Source organism: Amia ocellicauda, chromosome 11 (genome assembly GCF_036373705.1).
Source record: "Amia ocellicauda isolate fAmiCal2 chromosome 11, fAmiCal2.hap1, whole genome shotgun sequence".
Taxonomy (NCBI): domain Eukaryota; kingdom Metazoa; phylum Chordata; class Actinopteri; order Amiiformes; family Amiidae; genus Amia; species Amia ocellicauda.
The window spans coordinates 25,966,007-25,990,558 of NC_089860.1; the positions used below are offsets into that span (position 1 = coordinate 25,966,007).

The 24,552-nt window shown below is 46.1% G+C and overlaps 2 protein-coding genes across 3 annotated transcripts; both read left to right on the forward strand.

Annotated features, from left to right (window-relative positions):
• The first annotated feature begins 5,995 nt into the window (after nucleotides 1-5,995).
• On the forward strand, nucleotides 5,996-11,224 carry ak2 (adenylate kinase 2). Of its 2 annotated transcripts, XM_066717192.1 has the most exons (7): nucleotides 5,996-6,215; nucleotides 7,310-7,435; nucleotides 7,537-7,647; nucleotides 8,180-8,274; nucleotides 8,653-8,725; nucleotides 9,655-9,850; nucleotides 10,914-11,224. In XM_066717192.1, the coding sequence occupies exons 1-7, from the start codon at nucleotides 6,117-6,119 to the stop codon at nucleotides 10,919-10,921; spliced, it is 708 nt and encodes a 235-aa protein (XP_066573289.1). In that variant the 5' UTR covers nucleotides 5,996-6,116; the 3' UTR covers nucleotides 10,922-11,224. The 2 variants fall into 2 exon arrangements, with proteins under 2 accessions (XP_066573289.1, XP_066573288.1); XM_066717191.1 differs by having other exon boundaries at nucleotides 9,655-11,224.
• A 138-nt stretch (nucleotides 11,225-11,362) lies between these two features.
• Nucleotides 11,363-23,982, forward strand: rnf19b (ring finger protein 19B). The gene is made up of 10 exons (XM_066717188.1): nucleotides 11,363-12,490; nucleotides 15,002-16,901; nucleotides 17,788-17,993; nucleotides 18,139-18,283; nucleotides 19,968-20,130; nucleotides 20,313-20,427; nucleotides 20,726-20,866; nucleotides 21,241-21,424; nucleotides 21,576-21,707; nucleotides 22,006-23,982. The coding sequence occupies exons 2-10, from the start codon at nucleotides 16,114-16,116 to the stop codon at nucleotides 22,469-22,471; spliced, it is 2,340 nt and encodes a 779-aa protein (XP_066573285.1). The 5' UTR covers nucleotides 11,363-12,490; nucleotides 15,002-16,113; the 3' UTR covers nucleotides 22,472-23,982.
• The last annotated feature ends 570 nt before the right edge of the window (nucleotides 23,983-24,552 follow it).

A 24,552-nucleotide genomic window follows, 5' to 3' on the forward strand; every position in this document is an offset into this window, starting at 1 on the left:
ATACTTTGGGACAGACTTATTGTTTTTTCATCTTCCTCCTGAACCCATAATGCAGAACAGCAGCATAAAACAGTTATCATAACATTAAAACATGAGAATTCAAATAATAAGGTGAGCTCTGTTCAATTACTTGTTGGGCGAGGCCGTCCTTGCAAAACAAACTCTGTTTTCTAAAGTACCCATCAGTTTGGATAACCAAGGGGCAGAATCGCAAAAAAAAAAAAAAACTTAGATAACCACTTACTTGGCATGCCAACACGTTCGAGACTGCGTGCCACAAGTTCACCATCGCTTCTTTAAAGCTTGCGGTCATGACGCTTAAGTAGGAATTAATGTTACATATACAACCTACTCCTCGCATTCAAAGGAAAAACGCAGAAAGAAGTAAATTAATTTTAAATAAAACTGGAAATGTCATGACATGTCAGTATTCAAACCCTTTGCTGTGTGCAAACCTAGGTCCCTTTGTCAGGTAGTAATTTTCAAGCCAAGACTCAACCAAGACAAAGCTTTCAAACAAGTAATGTATAAAGTTATTGAAAAGCACAGGTCAGAAGAAGGGTACAAAAAAAATATCCCTGTGAGCACAGTCGACTCAATCATCAAGAAATGGAAGGTGCATTGTATCACCCAGACATGGTCTAGATCAGGCCATAACTCCAAACTGAGCAGCTGGGCAGGGAGGAAACTGGTGAGGGATGCAACTGTGACGCCAATGAGAATTGAAAGTGCTACAGAGTTCAGTGGCAGAGATGGGAGAAAATGTGCATCAGTGCATCAAATGAGCCCACAGCTACTGAAGACAACCAGGGGGTGACTGAGCTGCCCAGGAACACACCGAGTGAGGAGGAGCTCAGGGGACAGGAGTCTGGCCACATGGCAGAGCCACAGACTGAGGGGTCAACACAAGGACTCAGGGCACTGGGTTCTGACACAGCAGAGTCAAAGTTCATGCCAAAGTTCATAAAGAGCGAACCTGATCTGGACTCTACCCACACTTTGTATCTCTCCAGGATCCAGTCTCTGGGATCTGATTGTCGACCCAGTGCTGCTGGCGCTGAGCCAGGCTCTCACAGGCTCTCACAGTGTGGACCTAGTCTGGTGTTTGATCACATTAAAACAGAGGTCGAAACACTGGAGTCTGTTTACACAATGGAGGCGACAACACAGACTCTCTTCAGAGACTCACCGAGTAATCTCAAACCTGACAGTATTACAGAATGCGCCTCTGACCTGGGGCCTGAACTCTCTGTAGGTGGACTGTGTGACCCAGAGTCAGCTGCTTTGAGGGTGGGGCTCAATTGCAGGGGTGACAGTACAGTGAGGGGGGAGTGTTCAACATCACAGCGCATACAGCTGCTCCCCAGATCCCCTAATCCACATAGTTCCTCCAGCTGCCCCAACCACCCCCTACTGCAGCATAGAAAACCACATAGCCATCACTGTCCCCAGTGTTGGAAGGGCTTCAGTTGCGCAGGAGACCATTTACTACACCAAGAAATTCACACAAAGAGACCGTTGCTCTGTGCCCAGTGTGGCAGGAGCTTCTCTCGGGTAGATACCCTCATCACACACCAGCGCATTCATACAGGAGAGAAACCATTCCATTGTACCCAGTGTTGGAAAAGTTTCTCTCAAGCATCAAATCTCCTTAGACACCAGCGCACTCACACAGCAGGGTGACCGTACTGCTGCACACAGTGTGGGAGGAGCTTCTCGCAGGCAGCAAATCTCCATAGACACCAGCGGACTCACACAGCAGGGACATTTTGTAACTGAACTATTCATAATCACCAATCTTTTTTTTTTTCCTTAACATATATAAAATAGTTACATTTTTGACATTGACAACCTATTTGTAACTTATGTGTGCTCTGGTGTACATGGGTGAAATTGACACCACAGCATCAAAAATAAAATTATTACCAGTGTACAAATTGTCAGTTGTAAGGTTTTATTAAGTACTATGAAATAACTGAAAATATATTTGAAAGCTCTACATTAGTTATTCCCTAGCTGGAATTGTAATGCAATATAATGTGATTAATATGAAGTTATATATAATACTGGGCTCTATATAGCCTATAGCTAACTTAATATATTAGTATATGCCATCTGGGGATGATCCCAAGATAGTACCATGTTAGCTAGTACACAAATTAGTACGTAGCTCCATACTAACTCTGCAAATTTGTTGCACTTTACTCAAACTTAATAGAAATGGTAGGAGAAACCATGGGATGTGATGAGGGGGCCCAGGGAGTGACTGTAGAGAGAGAACAGGAGGGGGCCCAGGACAGAGCCTTGGGGCACACCTGTGAGGAGATGTTGCAGTGTGGACGAAGAACCTCGCCATGTCACTTGCTAGGTCCAGTTGCTGGTGTAGCCATTCCAGAGATTCCAAGCGAAGCAGGAGAGGAAGATGGAGTGATTGATGGTCTCAAACACTCCAGAGAGATCAAGGAGGATGAGGACTGAGCAGAGGGAGGCCCCCCGAGCACAGCTGAGGGAGTCAGTGACTGCCAGGAGAGCAGTCTGCAGCTGGAGTGAGCTGTGTGGAAGCCGGATTGCAGAGGATCAAGGAGTGAGTGATACTCGTGGATATCCACTCTGAAGTGTAAAAGTGACAAGGTTCTTTGTAGGGTTGTCATAAATACTGATACTTCTGTACTACCATGATAACAAATGAGCTTGACTAATTATGCATTTGGTAATACCAAAAACAAAGTATCGGAGCACTCTATGAAGCTTCATCATATAATTATCATGCTCAGCAAATAATTGTATAATTAGAATAATAATAATGGATATAATATATTTACGATATACTTTTCATGTATTTCATTATTATTAATCTAGGTATGACAAAATCTATGCAATCAGTGGCAGCAGTTTTCTCTAGCAGTTACTGTTTAATACTTTCGCATCATGCAGAGGGCTATCCTAGAAAGTAGGCTATTTCTCATTGATGTCTTGCTGTAATGTAAGAAATCCCCTTCTACTGCATTGCTGCTTCTTTTTTTTCCTTTTTTTTTATTCTGTCAGTCTTAGTTTGTGCTTTGTTTCAAAACATCTGTCAATTTCCACCTTCTGTCACAAATTGTAGTTATAGACACTAAAAATAGGTAAATTAGACATTTAATATTATGTTTTGTCTAAAGTTTTGTGATGATTTAATGATTCGAAAGGGAAGGGAAGGGTGGAAGGGTTTGGGCCATTGGGTTTGGCAGGTGTTTGCAGGTATGGTACACAATGACGGACCCCCTGTCTTGCTCTATGTGATTTCCAGTGTGGAACTGTCCACATAATTTTCATTATTCTCATGCATGTCCAGCTCTGCTTGCATCATCTTGCCTCCTAAATATAATAATTATTTCAATGTTTACCTTTAATGTAACTTTTATTTGATTATATATTTCAAGTCTTCAAGTCTTTATCTATTCATTTTCCATGTAGATGTTATTTAAAATGAATCCATGCCTGGCAGCGTTCCTGACCTCTGCTGTTGCTGAGGATGTTAGTTTTACTCATGGGTGTTCATTATATAGTGTATTTGGGTTACAGTTCAATATCCTTTCATAGCACAGAAACAAAGCTGCTTTGAGCGTACCTCACAATGTAGAGTTTCAAATGGATGTCCTAAGTGAGTTGATATTTGCACAGTTCACTGCTTAATCTAAAACATGTCTACAGATTGTCTAAAAATGTCTGCTAAGTGACTGATGGTTATTATAGGCTTGTTGGTTCCCCTTCTTCACACACACACACTCCACAGTACAAATAGACAGATGAACATGACATTTGCAACCTCAATAGTGCATAAAGGTAAAATGTACTTTGCCTTCCATGGATGAACACCAGAGTATATGTAGCCAGTGGGGGATTCGAGCCACGCACCACAGCCATCTCTTCGAGCACTCTGCCATGCAGCGGCTCCAACCAGTAAAGTGTTCAGCCCGCTACACCAAAAGACCAGGTCTCCTGATGTGGGATACTTAACACTGTACTGATTTTACCAGATGAGCCCTGTTACATATGCATTATGTCCATTAAATTATGTAAGGAAAAATACATTCTGTGCACAAAATGTAAAATTTGCATTTCATAATTTTGCCCAAAAAATGAATTACAGATATTGTTCATTTTGTGGCACTAAATGTTTATGTCCTTCATGTACGAAATTATGTATGCTACAAATGGTGCCCAAGTGTCAACAATCGACATGGTGTGATCAATACCTTAAAAGTAATCTGCTGCTACCGCCTTGATTTCCCTTTGTCCCTCTATAATATAGTAGGGACAAAGTACACCTGCAAACCGATATAGTATGCAAATCAATTTATATTATGGCCTGTTTCGTCCACCATATATCCATGTATATACAGTGCCTCTCAAAAGTATTCACCCCCCCTTGGACTTTTCCACATCTCATTGTTACAACATGAAATCAGAATGTATTTGAATCAGGAGTTTTTGCCACTGATCAACACAGAAAATGTCCATAATTTCAAAGTGAAAAATATAATCTGCAAATTGTTCTAAATTAATTACAAATACAAAACAGAAAATAATTGAATTCATAAGTAATCACCCCCTTTATTTGGTAGAGGCACCTTTGGCAGCAATTACAGACATGAGTCTATGTGGATAAGTATCTACCAGCTTTGCACATCTGGACACAGACATTTTTTCCCATTCTTCTTTGCAAAATTGCTCAAACTCCATCAAGTTGGATGGGGACCTTTAGTGAACGGCAATTTTCAACTTTTTCGACATTCTCAATTGGATTGAGGTCCGGGCTTTGACTGGGCCACTCCAGGACATTGATCTTTTTGTTTTTAAGCCACTCCTGTGTGGCTTTGGCTGTATGTTTGGGGTCATTGTCCTACTGGAAAATGAATCTTCTCCCAAGTCCCAGGTCTCTTGCAGACTTCAGCAGGTTGTCTTCCAGGATACCTTTGTACTTTGCTGCATCCATTTTGCCTTCTATCTGTACAAGGTTTCCAGGCCCTGATGCAGAGAAGCATCCCCATAGCACGATGCTGCCACCACCATGCTTCACAGTAGGGATGATGTGCGGTGTTAGGCTTGCGCCAAATGTAGCACTTAGTGTTGAGGCCAAAAAGCTCTATTTTGGTCTCATCAGACCATAGAATCTTCCTCCATTTGGTCTCAGAGTCTCCCACATGCCTTCTGGCAAACTCTAGCCAAGATTTGACGTGAGGTTTTTTTCTCTCCCATAAAGGCCACTTTTGTGAAGCACCTGGGCTATTGTTGCAGAATGCACAGTGTCTCCCAGCTCAGCCGTGGAAGACTAACTCCTTTAGAGTTGCCATAGGTCTCTTGGTGGCCTCCCTGACTAGTGCCCTTCTCGCCCGGATACTCCATTTTTGAGCTTGGCCTGATCTAGGCAGATTCACAGTTCTGCCATATTCTCTTGATACCTTATAGGCACTAATCAATTGATTGGGTACTTATTTGCAGAAGCTAGAAAATGCCTAACAAAATGCTGGAAATCCCTCTACAGCCATGTGGTTGGGGCTGCTTGGATGCTACCAGTTTTGGGCGTGCTATGGACATACTTCGAAGAACCTTATCAGAACTATATGTTGCATGCTGGATTATTTGAAGTATGCTGTGTCATGATTGTAAAGCATCTGTACTGATGTATTGTGTTGCCAGTTATTAAAAAACCCTCCATGTTCAAGACGGGGTCGATTACAAAACGAATGAAAAAGCTTCCCTGTTTGTCCGCGCAAGGACACCGTACATATATCGATGAAGTACCAAATATGCTCTTTGGAAGTACTCCACGGCGGATATTTGCGATGATTGGCATTTCACAGCACCAATAATAAGTTCAAACGGGACAGCGAACATCGGAAGCTGCTAATTCGGCTCCAGCAGAGCCTATGACGAGGGACGGTCCCAGCCAATAGAAATTCTCCATCACAGCGTGGAGGGCCGGGCCGTTCATCCGAACTGGCGTGTTGGAGGGCAGGGGCGGGGCCTTCTTCCCTGGCCGTGTGGCGCTGAGAGTCGTTTAGGACACGAAATCGAGCTCATCTTTAGGGTTTTTTCCTTGCTGTTCTCCGGTTGTACCCACGGTGAACACCATGCCCCCCAGCAGCCAGCTCGACGAGAAGGTGGCGGAAGTAAGAAAGGGCATCCGGGCCATTCTGCTGGGACCCCCCGGAGCCGGGAAAGGGACTCAGGTAAGTGGGGACAGAAGTTCATTACAACGGGGGGCAGGAGTGTATGGCCTGACTGCTACGCCCCGGCATGCTCGCGTCGAGTGTGAAGTGGTGAATAAATATGAAAAGATCTGCTGAAAAGCCCATAAGCAGTCCAGCTATTTGCACGCGTTAATCCGAGCTCATGCTACGCGGCGTGCCAGGCTGAGCTCTGTATGGTGACGTTTGCAGTCGTTCAATAGGTCACACTATACTAGTTTGTTTGAAAATACTTATTTACCTTCGCTGATCAGTGTATTTATTCTACTGAACTGATTATACTGTTGAAATAGACACATTCAAATAAAAACATGTATTAGTCTAGGTATTTAGATCACAAATCCTTCAACGTGTTGATACTCGCCAAATAAGGAAATAAGTCAAATTGTCCTACAGGACAGAGAGGCAAAAATAGTGTCGTGCAGGACGGCTCAGATCAGTTACAATTTACAAATCTGTACGAGCTATTCATTTCGCAAAAGCAACAATAATGATAAAAGAAAATGCAAACAGTGATAATGTTGCATAGTTAGTTTTTCACGTTTTTGTGGCCAGTGTTTGTTACACATCCTGTTCCAAACACCACTTTAATCTCGCAGTAATTCCTCACTGACGCGCGTATGAAAGTGTGTCTGCAGTGTGCACTGTCCCGAGCCTGCTTTAACACACTGTTCTCCAGAATGACCCGTGAGAAATGTCGCTGGGAACCAGTGGACCTGTGTGACGTAATTGACAATTACAGTCGCAGCTGAGGTGTTTGTGCAGTGAATACTGAATCAGTTGTCTAGTATTAAAAACGTCTGTAATGTATCCAATGTGACCTCTATGATTTATTACTATTGAATGAATGCATGACCCCTGTTTAGCATATATTCTCATGAATTTAACTGCCTGCTGCTGTAGCTTTGCTGGACTCTGGCCTGTTTCACCATCGCTGACAAGGAAACACTGACGCGCACACACTGTGACACATGTACGCACACTGGGAAACAGGGACACACTAGGACAGACAAACACAGACAGAGATACACCCACACACTGGGACACAGTGTGTATTAACCTCCTTCTCCCTCCAGGCTCCTCGGCTGGCCCAGCAGTACTGTGTGTGTCACCTCGCCACAGGAGACATGCTGAGGGCGATGGTGGCCTCGGGATCGGAGCTAGGTGCCAGGCTCAAACACACCATGGACTCTGGCAAACTGGTACTACCAATGGGCTTGGTCGTCTGTCTGTAACACAGTGTGTGTCTTGTCTGTCTGTGGCTCAGTGTGTGCGTCACTCAGTGTGTCTATCCTGTCTGCAGGTCAGTGATGAGATGGTGGTGGAACTCATTGAGAAGAACTTGGACACGCCCCCTTGTAAGAATGGCTTCCTTCTGGATGGTTTCCCTCGCACAGTGAAGCAGGCAGAGATGGTGAGTGGCTGGAAGATGGGGGGAATGTTGTTGATACAGACCTATAATAAAGCAGTATTTTTGTAATGGCACTATGGTACCAAAGATCCTCTATATAAACAAGATAGTCAACTACTCCTTTTCTTCCATCTTTGATACGTGATGCATTATGGGAGATTGTGGTGTTTTTCTTCATATATATAATGGGAATCTGCCTAATTTCATATTCCAAGCTCTCTCTCAAAAACAATTGCGTTCTTTAACTAGATGCCCCAGGATTATATTAGAGACACCCCTCCTTAACATATACATGTTATTTCAATGAGCAATGTTTTCACCTGATGGGACAAGAACACTGTATTGCCGAGGTGCTGTCTCTAGTTGCCAGTCTCATAAATATTCATGAGTATATAACAAAGATGGCAAAGATTGGTGAAAAGGGCGAGTTGACTATCTTGTTAAGATGGAGAATCTTTCGTACTGTTGTATTTGGTGTAGGACTTCTGTTAATGCCCTGAGGCTTCACTCTCTCCTTCTCCACCCCCCCCCTCAGCTGGACGACCTGCTGGAGCGACGCTTGGAGAAGCTGGACTCTGTGATCGAGTTCGCTGTTGATGACTCGCTGCTGGTGCGCCGGATCTGCGGCAGGTGAGATGGAGGGGCAGAGCAGCATGTTCCCTCGAAAGTTAGGTCGAATGTTTCTGATCTGTTGATGGAGGGGGGATTGAAGGAGAGTAGGGGTAGAGAACGAGGGGAGGGGGAGTAGAACGAGAGCATGAGCGCTTATTTTATTCTCCACTTCTTGCATTGTGTTTTAATTTTACACACTCATTAATTTTTGTACACCTGTAGTAGTAGGTCTTTGGGTCATTTTTGGGAACAGGCACCCAGGGCAATCTGGCTTGAATATAGCTGCGGGAAACCCTGGAGAGGGTTGAGAGGGAGGGAGAGTTGATCTTTCAACCAAACTCAATCGAGGCAGCACTGTCTAACTTGATCTCTGTCTCTTCCTCCCCAACTTCCCAGACTGATCCATCAGCCCAGTGGGCGCTCCTACCATGAGGAATTCAACCCCCCCAAGGAGCACATGAAGGACGATGTGAGTGAGAGTGAGGGAAAGACAGACGGAAAGAAAGAGTGATTTGATATACAAAGGGGGAGAGAGAGATTGACGGAGAGGATGCGAGTCCGTTTGAGACTGAGAGCAGTCTGGCGTGGCAAGGCTGCTGTACCCATTATGAGTCTTGACCCAGAAAATTCATAATTTCACAGATGTCACAAAAATCGTGAAATTGATTGCTTCCTGTGAATTTAATTTATTTTGATTATATTTTGCATAATTCCTTACATTCCCAGGTTATTTAATAAATAATAACAGACGTTAGTTTGGGGCATGTAGATCAGTGTCAGCAACAAGTTAAACAACCCATTCCAGAACCGAAGCTGGGATGCCATGTCATCACAAACCACAGTCATTACTGACCAGCCCATAGATCTGTATGAAGCTGTATGGGGATTTTGATCACACAAGTCTGTTTTGAATGTCTGCTCTCTGCCACTTTAGACCATCCCCAGATTGAATTGAGGCACACAAACATGACACTGAATAAAGTGTTTATTTTTATCTCTGTGCAGTTGGTGCTGACAGGGACTCTCATGTTTATTAATAGCTTTAAAGTAGAATTAATCTTCTGAATTGAATTTTAAAATGTCAGTTTATCAATGTTTAAAATTTGTTATCAATTTATTTTACTACTGTTGTTGGTTTTAATTGCGACTTCTAGTGTTAATGTGTTCATTTGGCCTTTGGTATCGAGGCGATCATGCTTGAGACCTATAAAACATTAAGTAACTTACATCAGAATGTGTTTTTAGTTATTCTGATTTTAAATAAATGTTACTGTGTTAATGTTGATGCTCCTAGAAATTCTTTGTACCAGGACCATTTGACAATTTAACTGAAAGGTGCAGTGGGTTTTTAAAGAACCCTAGTTATGAGTCTCTCTCTCCTCTCTCTCCCTCACTCAGGTGACAGGCGAGCCTCTCTCTCGGCGCTCTGATGACAATGAAAACACACTACGCTCCCGCCTGGCTGCCTACCACACCCAGACCACGCCGCTGGTGCAATACTATAGTGCCCGTGGGCTGCACCATGCTGTGGATGCCAGCCTGACCCCCGACCTAGTCTACGCCAGCATCCTCGCCGCCTTCTCCCGTGCCACCTGTAAAGACACCGTCCTCTTTGTCTAGACCACTCACTTGCTCGCTCGCTTGCTCTCTCTCTGGTCTTACTCTCTTGTCATCTTTCAGTGCATCTCTCTCTCTGCGTTGTTGTCTCTCAATGTCTTTCTCTTATATTTCTGTCTGGCAGTGTGCGGGGCAGCTGATGTGCCCCCTGTGTGCAGGCTCTCTCCCAGTGCCTGTGACACCATCTCTGCACCTGTTCTCCTGGTCTGGGGGGGTCTGGGGTCTGGACTGGATTGTTCTGGTTTGGTTCAGGCCTGGCTTTCAGAATTAGTGAATCTGTGAATTAGTTAGTTAACAAGATGATTGCTGCGGCGTCCTGACCATGCTCAGGTGTATTAGTGCTGCTGTGTGCAGTGTCACACCCCACAGACACTCAGGGACTCCAGGGCAGTTCTGTCCTGTTTTTACTGTCAGCCCTGGCCCTTGTGAGCTACAGTACAATATCCGTTGGACTGAGGGGAGTAGGGTTGGACTTTTCTGTGTTAGACAAGCTGTACATTTTTATGTCTGAACATGGCCAAAGCCATTCAGTACACAGCAATCCACTATTTAATAAAATTAATGAATGAATACATCTTTATGTATGCACTTGTACAGCTGCAGGGTTTAGACGGTCCGGATCAGTCTGCCCATCGGGCTGCCTCCCCAGATCTCTCAGTGCAGCGCTGCCAAAATGAGTCAGTGTTGAACTTGTGCAGCAGCTGCAGGGTTGTGGTTGCAGGAGGGTGCGTAGTGTGAAGTAAAGCTTGTGTTCGTTCTGACCAGTGCACTCCGAGGCACCCACACTGGGCTGTAAGCGGTTTCTGTGTTTGCAGTACTGCCCAGCCGCCACTTAAGGGTGCTTGTCTCTGTTTCCCAGCTCTGATTCTCTCCTGTCTGCAGAATGGCCTCAAGTTGTGAACTAACCTCAGTGTGTGTGACTTATATTTATCTTTTTATAAACTGTCTGGAGGGGTAGAAAGATGGAGGGATGTGGTGGAAGGAGGGGATGGGAGACGCAGATGTAAACCAACACTTTTCTCTTTTTGTTTTTGTTTCAGCTGTGTGAGCCCCTGGCACCCCCTCCCCTCCCCCCCACACACACTGAGTGCCCTGCCCCCCCCCCCCATAGAGCCAGCAGCCCTGGCAGTCTGGAGGGAGTTGCAATAAATAAAATCCTGTATTTGCTGTTGTTGATAATACTAATTAGGGGCTCAGGAGGGTGGAGCTGCTGCACTGGGCTCTGGTCAGTAACAGGACACATTCTACATTAAAGAAAAATGAAAGAAATACATCATTTGACATCCAGCCATGCAATGCAGAATGTCTAGAGATACAAAGAAATTAAACTATTTTCTATCGTGAAAAAAAATTTGCAGTCCTGTTGTTTGTAATGACTTTTATTCCTTACAGGGGGATGCCAGATAAAAACGCTAAAGCAACCTATGAGTATCAATGACACAATAATTTAATGGCGATTTGTATTCCTAGGCCATGCTACCGCGTCTTTGGCAAATTATTATTTACTGGTAGACGCCCTTAGCCTTGGCGACTTAGTTTACACATAAAAAAAGCATTACAAAAGCGCAGGAATACAGTCAATGTAAGCAATAATACAATGTACAATTTAAGAATGACAATAGGGGGCAAAGTTAGTCTGGCACAGGGAAGGGAGCAGAGGAGCGGGGGCATGGAGAACAAAGTTTCGCCTAGGCGAAAATAACAGAAACCTAAATATGCAAAGAAAACTCAAAAGGCAGTACTTTAAGAGGAAGTGAGAACCAAAAGTAATAATTCGTATAACAGGAGAACAGGGCGCAGAATTCCCCGGCGGTGAGGGTGAAAGCAGCGCTTCTCTGGCGTGAACCCCCCGCACCCGGGGCTGCGCGCCGGCCGTGTGCAGTTTGCGCTGTGACGGAGGCTTTGTTACCCGTGTCATACTGTGTGTGGTTGTGAATGCGAAACGCGGGGTCAAAGGCGCCTGCTCAATATTGAATTGTATGTATTGATGTAGAAGACCCCTTCATCCAGTGCGCGTCACCCGGCTCCGCCATCGCTGCGCTGTGCGTGCCAAGAAGGGGATTGCCATGGAAACACAGGAACGTGCCCCCCCTCCCAAAAAAAAGGAATCCGGTTCCGTTTCCCTTGATACACATTTTCGCTGATCGGAGGAAAAGCTGCTGTCTTGTGCACTTACCGAGAGATCAGTGTAGTTACAGTGTCGCCACTTATCCCGTCTCTTGTTATTTTAATTGTGTGTGTATGTTTCTTCGAATGTGACGACAAGGGGTGGGGTTTCCGAACTGCGTGCTGCGTCACTGGTCAGGGTTTTCCCCGGTGACGACAGAGACGGAAAACTGCAGAGAGAGAGAGAGAGAGAGAGAGAGAGAGAGAGAGAGAGAGAGAGAGGGGCTGCCGTTAGTTTTTGATTGAGCTCACTTTCGTCTCGCCGAGACAGTTATTTGCCAGACTGGCTAGTTTTAAAAAGCCCCCTCCCACAGAGCGCACAGAAAGACTGGGGAAGTAGTGCAGCAGAGAGAGGAGGGGAGAGGAAGACGTCCCGTTCTTTCACTGCGCACTGACTGGCCACGGAAGAGCAGCACCGGCAAACAGCTGTCTTCTCCTCCTGGGGACAGAGGTACGCGGGGCCGGGGTAACAGCACACTGTCCACACATACAAACACACACACACAGAGTTAATGTACACACTGCACACAGACACTCTACACAGGGAGACAATACAGACACAGACATACCAGCTGTGAAACACACACACACCCTGAAAGCAGATGACAGACACACTTAAACAACTTTGACACCGACACCGACAACGTCATACATAGTGGAAAATACATAAAAATACATACATGCACCCACACAACACACAAGTGCACGGATTGCTCTCTACACTCCGACACTTGTGATAAGTATCACCCTGGAAGTGTGCTGCTGTTTACAGCCCTTATTGGTGACTTATGTTAACGTGATACGCAGGGTTTAGGAGAAAGAGGAGAGATTGATTGGTCCAGTACAGGCCTGTATGCAGTCTATGTTTGTATATGTATCTGTACAGTATGTATATGTTTGGTGTATGTGGACAATGGTCATAAGATAATAGGTGGGTATATATGGGTTTCTGCTATGATATGAATAATGATGATAATACTATTGTTCGTCTCTGTTTCAGATATATAATGTGTGTATAGTGTGTGAATGCTTTATAATGTGTGAGTGTTTGTATAATGTGTGTGCGTGCGAGTGTACAAAGTAAGCAAAGCGTTTACAGTCAGACCCCTCTTGCTCTCTATCATTATCTCTTGGACTTGGCACTTTTTAGTTCTCTCTCTCTCTCTCTCTCTCTCTCTCTCTCTCACCTTGTCTCTCTTTCTCTCTCAGGCTGTCCTTATTGTGTAGTGCTAAGGCCATGATAAAATATGTGCTGCTCACACTGGCCAACTGAGTTTAAGGACTGTATCCAGCAGACTGTTATGTCTCTCTTTATTTCTTTTTCTGTTCCTCTTTCAGTTTACAGTAAAATAGAAGTCTCTGTAGTCACGGGGGGGGGGTTTGGGCTGGTAGGGTGATGCTATAGTTTCTGCTTCCAGTGACTCTGTCCTGTGGGTGGGGGTGGGCTATGTTATGTATTCAATGTTCCTTATTTTGATGGAGACCCTGTTGTACTGTGCTGTGTCACTCCAGGACCAGGGCTGGAGACCCCAGAGCTACAGATTCGGCAGTTTACTACTACTACTGCGAGTGTGCTGGTCAGCATTCATCATTTTCTCCAATCCCTCTATCCCTCCTAGGCAGAGGGACGGATTAAGGGAGGTGACGAATGCGGACCAGCACACTCGCAGTAACCGCTGTCTCCCTCTATTTGCCTCTCCTGGTCCTGCACTGTCACTCCCTCCATCCCAACATCTCTCTTTCCTTCTCTTCCCTGACTCTCATTCCATTAATCATAATATCATAATATGCTACAATGCATACAATACAATGCACCGCACAAGTTACTGGCAGTCCTGTGTGAGTCACTCTATTTCTGCCTGTGGTCTGTGGCAATAAGCAGGTTAGTGTGGCTGCTGTGTCTGTAAACAGGCCACAGCTGGACTGGGCTGGTGGGGGGACAGTGTGAGAGGTTGAAAATGAAATTGTAAGAGTGTATGTGTGTACGTGTGTGTGTTGTATCAGAAGGAGGTGTGGTGCACTAATGATGTTTGTTACTGTTTTTGGGTTTATTTGCTCCAGCCTGCCTGGCCTAGATTCCACTGCCCCACATATAACCTCTCCTCTCTGTCACTCCCTCTGTGTGTCTTTTCATGTCTGGTACTGCATTGTGTGTATTCTGTTGATGTCTAGTCACTGTGTCGGCTGTGTTTAAATGTGTGTGTTTGTCTGTACTAAATCAATGTCGGGTTGTAGACGCATACAGGAGAGAGGGATCAGATTAATGTGTTATTATTATTATTTTATTTTTTCTTGTTTTGTGACATGTTGGCTGTTCTGGTTAGAGAGAAACAGATGAAAATAATCTAAAAGTGAGAGATGGAAAGAAAGATGCATAGAGTGAGGGGGGGAGAGATAGATGTTCAGATGCTTGCAGGGATGCAGAGAGAGGGAGCATGTGTGCCAGTGTGTATATGTGTGAGTGTGTGAGGGGGATTCTGTGTCCTCCACACTCTCTCTCTCTCTCTCTCTCTCTCTCACTCACTCACACGCAGTGGGTATTGTCATGGCAACTGCATCAGCAGCGCAGTGTGAAGAAGTGTGGTGGGGGCAGAGAGAGAGAGGCACAGAGATAGTGGGGTGATGCAGAGTTGGAATGGATTAAGTCAGATAGTGTGTCAGTCAGGCAGTCCACGTATCAGTTGGTCATACACTCAGTGCATCAGTCAGTCACTGACACTGTCACATTCTCACACTCAATCTCACACAGAGAGACACTTGTAGCTTTCAGCTCATAAGAGCATATTGTTCAGCCTAAGAGAGGAAGGGAGACAGAGGACGGGAGGGAGGAGAACTAAAGGCTTCAGTGTCTAAGGGGTTAATGTGCAGAATGAGAGGGAGCTGGAGGGAGGAGGGGTGTTAGTCAGAGCGCATGCTCGGTGGTGCACTGCACACTAACTTCCTGTTCTTCTTTTGGTTTCAGACTGACGGGGTGAGAGAGAGGTGCCTGAATCATAAACGACCAACGCAGCCACGAGAGAGAAAGAGAAAGAAAAAAAGACAGGAAGAGAGAAATAACCATAGAGAACAAGAGGCAGACAGAGGAGAGCTGTGTGGAACGAAGACAGCGGAGGACTGATGTTTCAGCTCCCCAACAGCCGGACTTAAAACTTTGTCTTTGTTAATATTGGCTTTTTTATTTTTTTTATTTTTTTATTTTTCTGGACTTCAAACTGATTTATGAGAAGAAAGAGGGAGAGGGAGAGAGAAAGGGTGACTGCTTCCTGAAACACATGCATCTCCCCCCCTTCTCTCTCTCTCTCTCTCTCTCTCTCTCTCTCTTTTCTCTTTCTAGTCTGACAGACTGACAACTGCCTATCCACCAGTCTGTGTGTCTCTCTGTCCGACTGATTACAGAAGGTGTGGAAGGAGGGAGTGAGGGAGAAAGAAAGGAAGAGGAGAACTTGATCATTTATCATTGATTCTGTTATTTTATTTTTAATTATACAACAATTTTCTGTATTTGCTGTTAGACACCATTATTTTCTGCTTTCCTAGAAGAGGGAGAGTGAAAGAGAGAGAGGTGTAGTGTGGAGGAGTGCTACGCTAGCTGTTGTAGGAGGAGAAGAGTTTATTTTTCTGTTCCCTCCCTCACTTTCTCAATCTTTTTGGGGAATTTTTGTTTTTCTTTCCTCTTCTCCGTTTAGCTTCCGTTTCCATCGCTTGTTTGTCTCGGAGGGAAGAGCTGTTGTGCTGTTTTGGTTTCTTTTACTCCTCCGTCACAGAATACGCAGAGAGACGGTGGTTTTTGGGTTGTCGTTTTTCCTGCTCTCTGCCGTGGAATTTATTATCATTATTGTTATTATTGCTAATCATTTGGAATGTATCAGAGTGGCATATAACAGGCACACACTCACGCATTTATGTAACAGGGTAACAGCACAATTCAAACCAAAGGGACTACAGCGTCAGGTACTAGACTGAACCTTTGCACTGTGCCTTTAAAATATCAACAGGACGACGGAGAGAGACGCACGCACTCAAACACACACGCAAATAGTGAGCTGACCTGCGGTTCGTATTGCCCAGCTTGTGATGGGGTCAGAGAAGGACTCGGCCTCTCCACAGACATCCATCAGTGGCGTTCCCCAGCCCAATCCCAAACGCCGGAGTGCTGGGAAACGAAGTCGGATCTCCTTCCAGAGCCTGTTCCACAGCAAGCGGGCGAGCCGGGGCAAGAGCACCGCCCCTGCCAGCGCACAGCCAACTCAAGCCCTCCAGCAACAGCAGAAGCCGCAACAACAGCAACAGCCACCTCCCAATTCACAAGAGCAATGCCATCAGTTGCTGCACCCACCCCCCCTGCTGCCCCAAAGCCCTGCCACCCCCCAGCCACCCTGCTCCAACCTACCTTCTGGCACCACTGCTGGCTATGGCTCTGAGGGGGTCCTGTCAGGCAGTCACAGCTCTCTGGACTCTGGGGCAGCAGCAATGGTGGCAGTAGGCTCTTCCTCCCCCTCTCCCACAACTGCCCAGCCCCAAGACCACCCACCTCTGCCCTCGGGTTCACCCCTACCCTGCACGCTGCCCCTGCTGGAGTGCCCGCTGTGCCTGGTGCAGCAGCCCCCCGAGCAGGTGCCAGAGATCCTGGGCTGCAGCCACCGGTCCTGCCTGCCCTGCCTACGCCAGTACCTGCGCATTGAGATCCGGGAGAGCCGCGTGCAGCTGTCCTGCCCCGAGTGCGCCGAGCGACTGTCCCCCCAGCAGGTGGGGCAGATCCTGGACGAGGATGCCGCACTGCTGGCCAAGTACGAGGAGTTCCTGCTGCGCCGCTGCCTGGCTGCAGACCCCGACTGCCGCTGGTGCCCAGCCCCCGACTGCGGGTAAGTCATTGTATCAGTCATTGTCAGTCAGAGTGTCATACAGTGCATTGTATCCATGATTGTCAGTGTATCGGTTAGTCAGTGAATCAGTGTCAGTGTTCCAGTGTGGGTCAGTGCTGTAATGCTGGACTGACTGTGTCTGGGAAGCAGTTCACCCCAGTGCTGGGTCACAGCTGGTGTTGCCACTTTTGTAAGGGGGTAGGTGGTGGTGGTGGTGTTTTTCTAGTTTCCAGACCCCACTTCTCTATCTCCAATCTCCGCCTCCCTCCATCTCTGCCTCTCTGCTGTGATCTGAATTCTAGAAGTAAACAGTAGTTATTGTTTGTGTAGATTATTATTATTTGTCTGACTCCCTTGCTGTACTGTAGCTCTCCAGGTCTCTTCCTTGTCTCTGATTAGCTGTTGTAGCTCTCTCTCTCCCTCTTTCTGTCTCTTTCTCTTGACTTCTAACTGGGCAGCTGTTGGCAGACTGCTCAGATGGACGGCTGAGATTGGCCAATTGCAGAGCGAGAAGGAGAGGGTTGCGCTGCAGCTCTTGACCCCTCCCTGCTCCTTCCCCTCAGAGCCATCAGTTGCCATGGCGACTGGGAAGCTGTGCAGAAATCAGGCCGCCGTTGCCAGGGGAACGGCGGTCAATATTTAACGGCATGTCTGCGACACTTCAGCTGAGACGGCTCCATTGACACAGGCCCTCTGCACACCCCTCTCTCTCTGTCTCTCTCTTTATATGTGTATGTATATATACACCTCTCTCTCTCACTCTCTCTATAACTATCCATCTCTCTGTCCCTCTCTCAGTGCAGTTTGTTTTAGTGTACAGTGTTTGTGTTCAGTGTCAGTTTGGTGTATGTGTTTTAACCCCTCTCTACCTCTCTCTGTCTCTCAGTTATGCAGTGATTGCCCATGGCTGTGCCAGCTGCCCAAAGCTGTCCTGTCAGCGCGAGGGCTGTGGTGCCGAGTTCTGTTACCACTGCAAGCAGGCGTGGCACCCCAACCAGACCTGTGACTCTGCCCGCCAGGAAAGGGCGCTGCACCTGCCCGGCCACAGTGCACACTCCCCCGGCCCCAGCTATGGGCAGGAGCAGGGCACTGGTATGACTGGCCCCACTGTCTATATGTCTCAGTGTGACTGTGTCTCTCTGTCTCTTTCTCTGTCTCCATGTCTCTATGTGTCCCTGTTTGGCTGTGCCTCTCTGTGTTAGTCTCACTGCGCTCACCCTGTCCCTCCTGTCACCAGCTGATGACATCAAGCCCTGCCCGCGGTGTGGTGCTTACATCATCAAGATGAATGATGGCAGCTGTAACCACATGACCTGTGCTGTGTGCGGCTGTGAATTCTGCTGGCTCTGCATGAAGGAAATCTCTGACCTGCACTACCTCAGGTGTGCTACACATTACAGTGTATATATAGCTATAGCACAGCACATTGTATGGCACTAGAGCAGGGGTTCCCAATGTCTGGTGATGGAGGGCAACTTTCAGGAGGTTGCATGGGAAGTGGGGGCCGCAATAGAAAGTGAACCACCGATGAAAATGAAATATGTCCCAAATCATACCTTTTTATTTCCTATAGATTTCTGTTAGGGAACATTGATAAACTTTAATTTTGTTTTATTATTTCCCCCCAAATTACATGTGCAATTTGTAAAGGAACATTTTCAGAAAGTGTAAAAATATATTACGGGGGGGTTGAAGGTTGGTTGTGGGGGGCTGCACCAAACAACCTCGAGGGCCGAATTTGGCCCCCGGGCCGCACTTTGGGAACCTCTGCACTAGAGTATGACCACACTACTGTATAGCATAGCACAGAGCTTAACACTAGCACAACACAGTGTGTATACAAAACTATAGCACTACAGCACAGTGTATAAATAGCACTATAGCACAGCACAGAACAGTGTACTCATACAGTGGATATAGGACGTTTTTTTCACATTTTATTATGTTACAATCTTAATGCATTTAAATTAGATTTATTTTGCCATTATTTAGACATTGTTCCCCACAAGTTCAATGTGGGAAAACTGAAAAGTCTTCATTATATACGTATTCACCCCCTTTGCTGTGACACTTTTAAATAAGCTCAGGGTCAACCAACTGCCTTCAAAATTCACACAATAAATTGTGGCGGGAGTGAAAATTTGAACCCGGATGCATTCCTGCAGTAATTAGAGACATGGCAAACTCTGCTTTTCAAAAATGTCAAGTGCTGCTGTTTTGTCCCAGGACGTGTTACCCAGCTTTACATATGATATTATTATTAATAATAATAATAACATTCAATTATATATAAAGTTTTATACTATTATATTTTTTTTATGAGGGCAGATATCAAAATACATAGAAATACAAATATAAGAGAATATAATTACCTGTTTTGTTTAGGTCAGCATTAAACTGGGTGTTTACTCTAAAATCAAGTGTGTTTATTAATGCTGAAGTATTAAAATGCTTTGGGGTTAATAGATTTAAATGCATACAAATGAGGAATCAGAACTCAGTGCAGTATTTCATTCCAGTTTGCAATTTTAACAAATGCCATAACAGGGAGGGAACTTGAACTTCCAGGCAGCTACATTAATGTGATACTCAAACAGTCAGTGTCGTAGCACTGTTTATGAAGCAAAGCGAGAACATACCTGCTACTCAGTGTGACCAGTTTTCACCCGGACAGCTGACGAGTCTGGGTGATGTCATTCCTGTTTAAAGGATCTTGACTGGCACCCTGGTAACTATTTTAATTAATTGGCATTATTTTGTGAATATGTATAATACATACCTTTTTGTTGTGATATTTTGTTTAATTTTTGGTGAATCGCTGCATAATCAGATAGAAATGTTGCTCTCTGGTAGAGATTTACTCCAAAACTCACAGATTTAATTGCTGCCAAGGTGGTTTACCAAGTATTGACTCGGGGGGAGGCAGTGGGGGTGGGATGATTACTTCTGGGAAACAAATCCCATTTAAATGCATCAAACTTTCAGGTTTCAATAAAATGTAAAAAAGTTCTATAGTGCTGTAGTCATCCCTATTCACCTCCCTCCCTCGCTCTCTTGCTCCCTCAGTCCATCGGGCTGCACATTCTGGGGCAAGAAGCCCTGGAGTCGTAAGAAGAAGATCGTGTGGCAGCTGGGCACGCTGATTGGGGCGCCTGTGGGCATCAGCTTGATCGCGGGCATCGCTCTGCCCGCCATGCTCATTGGCATCCCTGTGTACGTGGGCCGCAAGGTGAGAGTGACGGGTGGGACAGGGAGGCATACAGGGAGTGGGAGGGAGGGGACCATACTCCTCTTGATACTCGTGTACCTGGGCCACTCATGAGAGAGGGCAGGGGAGGGTGCTTGTGTCTGTATATAATATATAGTGCAGTGTCTGTGTATTAATATGAATGCCCCCTAACTCTCTTTCAGATCCACAGTCACTATGACAGTAAGAAGGTGTCCAGGCCGCGGCGGAACCTGGCCATCACGGGGGGCGTGGCCCTGTCCATCCTAACCGCACCCGTCATCGCTGCCGTAAGCGTGGGTGAGGAGCCATCGCTGCCACACTGCACTGATGCCACACTGCTGCTACCATGTGACTGTTCTGTTGCTACTCTGCTATTACTATTACCACACTGTTACTATACCAGTACTGCCCTGCTACTGTACTATTTCCGCACGTCTACTATACCACCCTATTCAACTTTCTACACTGTTACGGTACAAGTACTAACCTGCTACTGTATGCATACTGTACTGCTACTACCCTCACTGTTGTGTGGTGTTACTTCTACATTGCAGCACTGACTTGTGTTGTTGTTTTTGTGTGGTATGGTTGCCAGGGATCGGCGTGCCTATTATGCTGGCGTATGTGTACGGTGTGGTGCCCGTGTCGCTGTGCCGTGGTGGGGGCTGCGGAGTCAGCAGGGCCAAAGGTCGCGGCGTCAAGATCGACTTTGATGAGGATGACGGACCAATCACAGGTGAGCCATGTGCCACCCCCCTTCTGTGACCTCACTGAACTATCTGAAGAACACACCCGCCGTCTCTCATTCATGGTATTTCTCCCTTTCCCTCACTGTCACTCTCCCTCTCCCTCTTATGGTGTTTCTCCCTCTCCCTCACTGTCTCAAATAGTTTTTACTCTGGGACTTAAAACCCTAAAAAAAGTGTATATATATCTATATATCTATATATATATATCAATTAATCTATTAATTGTATCCCTCCCCCTCCCCATCTCTCCCTCCCCCCTCTCTCTTTGCCCTCTTTCTCTCCCTATTCCCTTCTCTTTCTTACCCTTCCCCCTCTCCATCTCCCTCTCCCTCTCTCTCTCTCTTTCTGTCTCTTCTCTCAGTGGCAGATGCATGGCGTGCATTGAAGCGGCCCAGTCTGGGGGAGAGCAGCCTGGAGGGTGTGACCTCTGCCCTCAGCACAACCTCGCCCAGCGAGGGCGTAGCCGGGGCGGGGCTGGGAGATACGCCCAGGTTCAACACGCTGGCCGGGGGAGCCTTGGGCACTGGGGGTGGCAAGTACAGCAGGTAATACAGAGGGAAAGGGAGGGGAGAGAAAGGGAGAGAGGGTTGGACCTGCACCACTGCAGGTCTGTGTGTGAATGTCAGCCCATGTAGAATCCGACTGTAACCGACCCCTCTGTCCTCTCTTCTCTCTCCTCTCTCCTCTCTCCCCCAGGCTGCAGGTGCAGGTGAGTGGGGTGCTGCAGGAAGCTCCACGGGACTCTGGCAGCGTTGGCGGGGGGAGTGACTGTGCCAGCACCCGTGCCATGGCCGGCTCCCTGAGCTCCGCCTACTGCCCGCACGACCGGTAAGACCCTTGTCCACTCCCTATCACTGTTCATTCCGTGTCCAGTGCCTGTCCACTCTATCACTGTCCACTCCCTGCCCCATGGCAGCTGCTCCTCTCTCTGTCAGAGTTGAACAGTGACTAATAATGATAGGGTGTGCTGCCCTCTAGTGGTAAACAGGTAGAAATATTGCTGTGGGCTCTGATTCTGCTATGATGAAGATGTATATTTGTTTTACATTTCTCTCAGTGCTCTGACTGTCTCGGTGTCTCTGTGTCTTTGAGTACTCTGACAATCTCTGTCTGTCTGATTTGTTAGGGAAAGCACTAACTTGGAGATTCAGGTGGACATTGAGACCAAGCCCAGCCACCTGCGACTGTCCAGTGAGGGCAGTGAGGATGACCTGCTCCCGGCCTCGCATCTGGCCCCGCCCCCCCCCTCCGTCACCACGGCGCCTGGCCCTGGGGAGGAGCCTCAGGACTGCAGCTCACGGAGGGGGGGGCTTGGGGGTGGGGGGGCATCACTGTCATCGGGGGAGACACCGCGGCGACAGTGCGGCGACGTCACTCTAGCACAGCCGGAAAGTCTGCGCAGTGAGCTGGAGAGTTCCGACACGCAGTCCGATGACCTTGCTGACCTCAGCTTCGACGATGGGGGGTCTCCTCACAGCCCCCGCCCCACTGGACATGCCACCCTGGACTCTGCGACACCCACATGTCAGCCCTCTGCCACCCCCACTCACCACCACCTGCACTGCCCGGACAAGATTGCCTTGTATGTCTGAACACAGAGAGAAGCTCTGGATTCTGAAGCAGAGAGTTGTGGGTTCAATCACAGGTGCGGGACACTGCTGTTGTACCATGAGCAACGTACTGTACCTAGATTGCTCCAGTACAAACCCAGCTGTATCAATGGGTAATTGTATGTAAAAATAATGTGATATATTGTAACAATTGTAAGTTGCCTGGGATAAGGGAATCTGCTAAGAAATGTAGTAATAATAATAATAATAACAACAAGTATTGAGGGAGAGAGAGATTGTGAGGGATGGGGAGGAAGACTTTCCTAGCCCCCCTTACCCAAGCACCTGCAAACTGAGCTACTGCTTCTACATGTGTTATTATTATTATTATTATTATTATTATTATTATTATTATTGTTGTTAATATTACTACAGTTAATTTCTAAATTTTCCTCACAGAGTTTATTAGAACTTCTCCTTCTGCTTATCTCTTTTGTTATTATTATCATCATCATCCCTGGTGAATTTATTTTTACTGTGTATTTTTAACTTTTCAGGGCCCTGCCCTCTACTCACAGGTGGTACACCTCTACCTCGATATAATGCAAATTCTGATATAACGTGGTAAAGCAAAAATTGTGATAAAGTGGCCCATGCTCCTATTTGCTAAAATACCCAAATCTTTTATTACAACAATTTGTAAGGATGTGTAATTAAAAGCATTTTCTGATTTTATGAATTTTGCATTTTACTAAGCATTACACACACACACCAAATGATTGTGTGATGAAACTGAGCCCACATGTTTTCATTTAACCTGTGTTATTACACTATCTTTTAAACAAGTTTAGAAAATAATTATTGTAATTGAAGAAAGGAGATACAATTAAACCAGAATAACACATTTATTTACTGTATTAGTTCTTCCACTCATGATTTGCTGACTATTAATAATGGAAATACTCGAGGACAAAGCAATGCCATTTCACCTGTACGATATAACAACCCTCTGAAGTCAAAATATCTGGGTAGAGGTGTACTTATAGTGGAAGCTCTCTCTCCGTTTCTCTCCAACTGTGAGAGTGTTTATAATGTGGGGACTGGGTTTGTGTGTATGTATGTGTTTTATGTTAATTGTTTTGTTCGTTTTCTACTACCAATTGCATAACTAATCTATTGCATTGTTATACTGCAGAGTGAGAGATAGAAAAACACTGCCCTGTCTGACTGGGCATAGGAGATGATGACTGACTGACATTGACTGCCTGTCTGACTGGTATACCGACTAGCTATTTAACTGACTGTCTACCAGTCTCCTCTTCTCCCTGTCTCTCACTTTGTCTCTCTCTGTAACTGACTCTCTGAATGTATTTTTGTGACAGCAGGTGCTGCACACGGGGGATGTAATGCTGTTGATAGCTGTGTGTGGCAGGTCTGTGGACCTGGCTCTCTAAGGCTGTGTGCTGGGCAGGGGCTTGTGTGCCTGTCTGTCTGCCTGCTGGGACACTGAGGCACATCCAGCACATAGAAATAAAGCTGATCTGCTGAGCTGAGCTGGTCTGAAGTCTGACTGTGTATCTGTATGTCAGTTTTTCTGTCTGTCTGTGTATAACTATGTCTGTCACTGTCTGTCAGGGGAAACAGTGAATGGGTGAGAGAGTGACTGAATTGGTAAGAATTATACTAAACTAGAATTTCAAATATCTGAAGACAGTTTGTGAATGTTGCAGGGTATATTATTGGATATGTATGTTTTATGGTAGTATGCTTGCTAATAACAGTGATCGTTATAATCAACGAAAGTAATAGTATAATTTAGATAAGGAGTATTATGCATCAGGAAGAGTATGCAAACATAAGTAGGTTAGTAGCTATAATAGCTGGCTGGTATGTTCATGATAGTATGCCAGTAAGTATATGGAAGTATTATTATTACTGTTAATGGAGTTTATTAACTGAGGTTTGGGAGAAAGCCAAAACCCAATCTCATAAGTATCCGACAACACCACAGTTTCCCAGTATTACCCCTATTGCATCCCTCCTCCACCCCACACACCGTCTTCACGCAGCTCCTCCGCCCATTACATCTAGTGGGAGGGTTCTGAGGCCCTCATGGCCAGGTC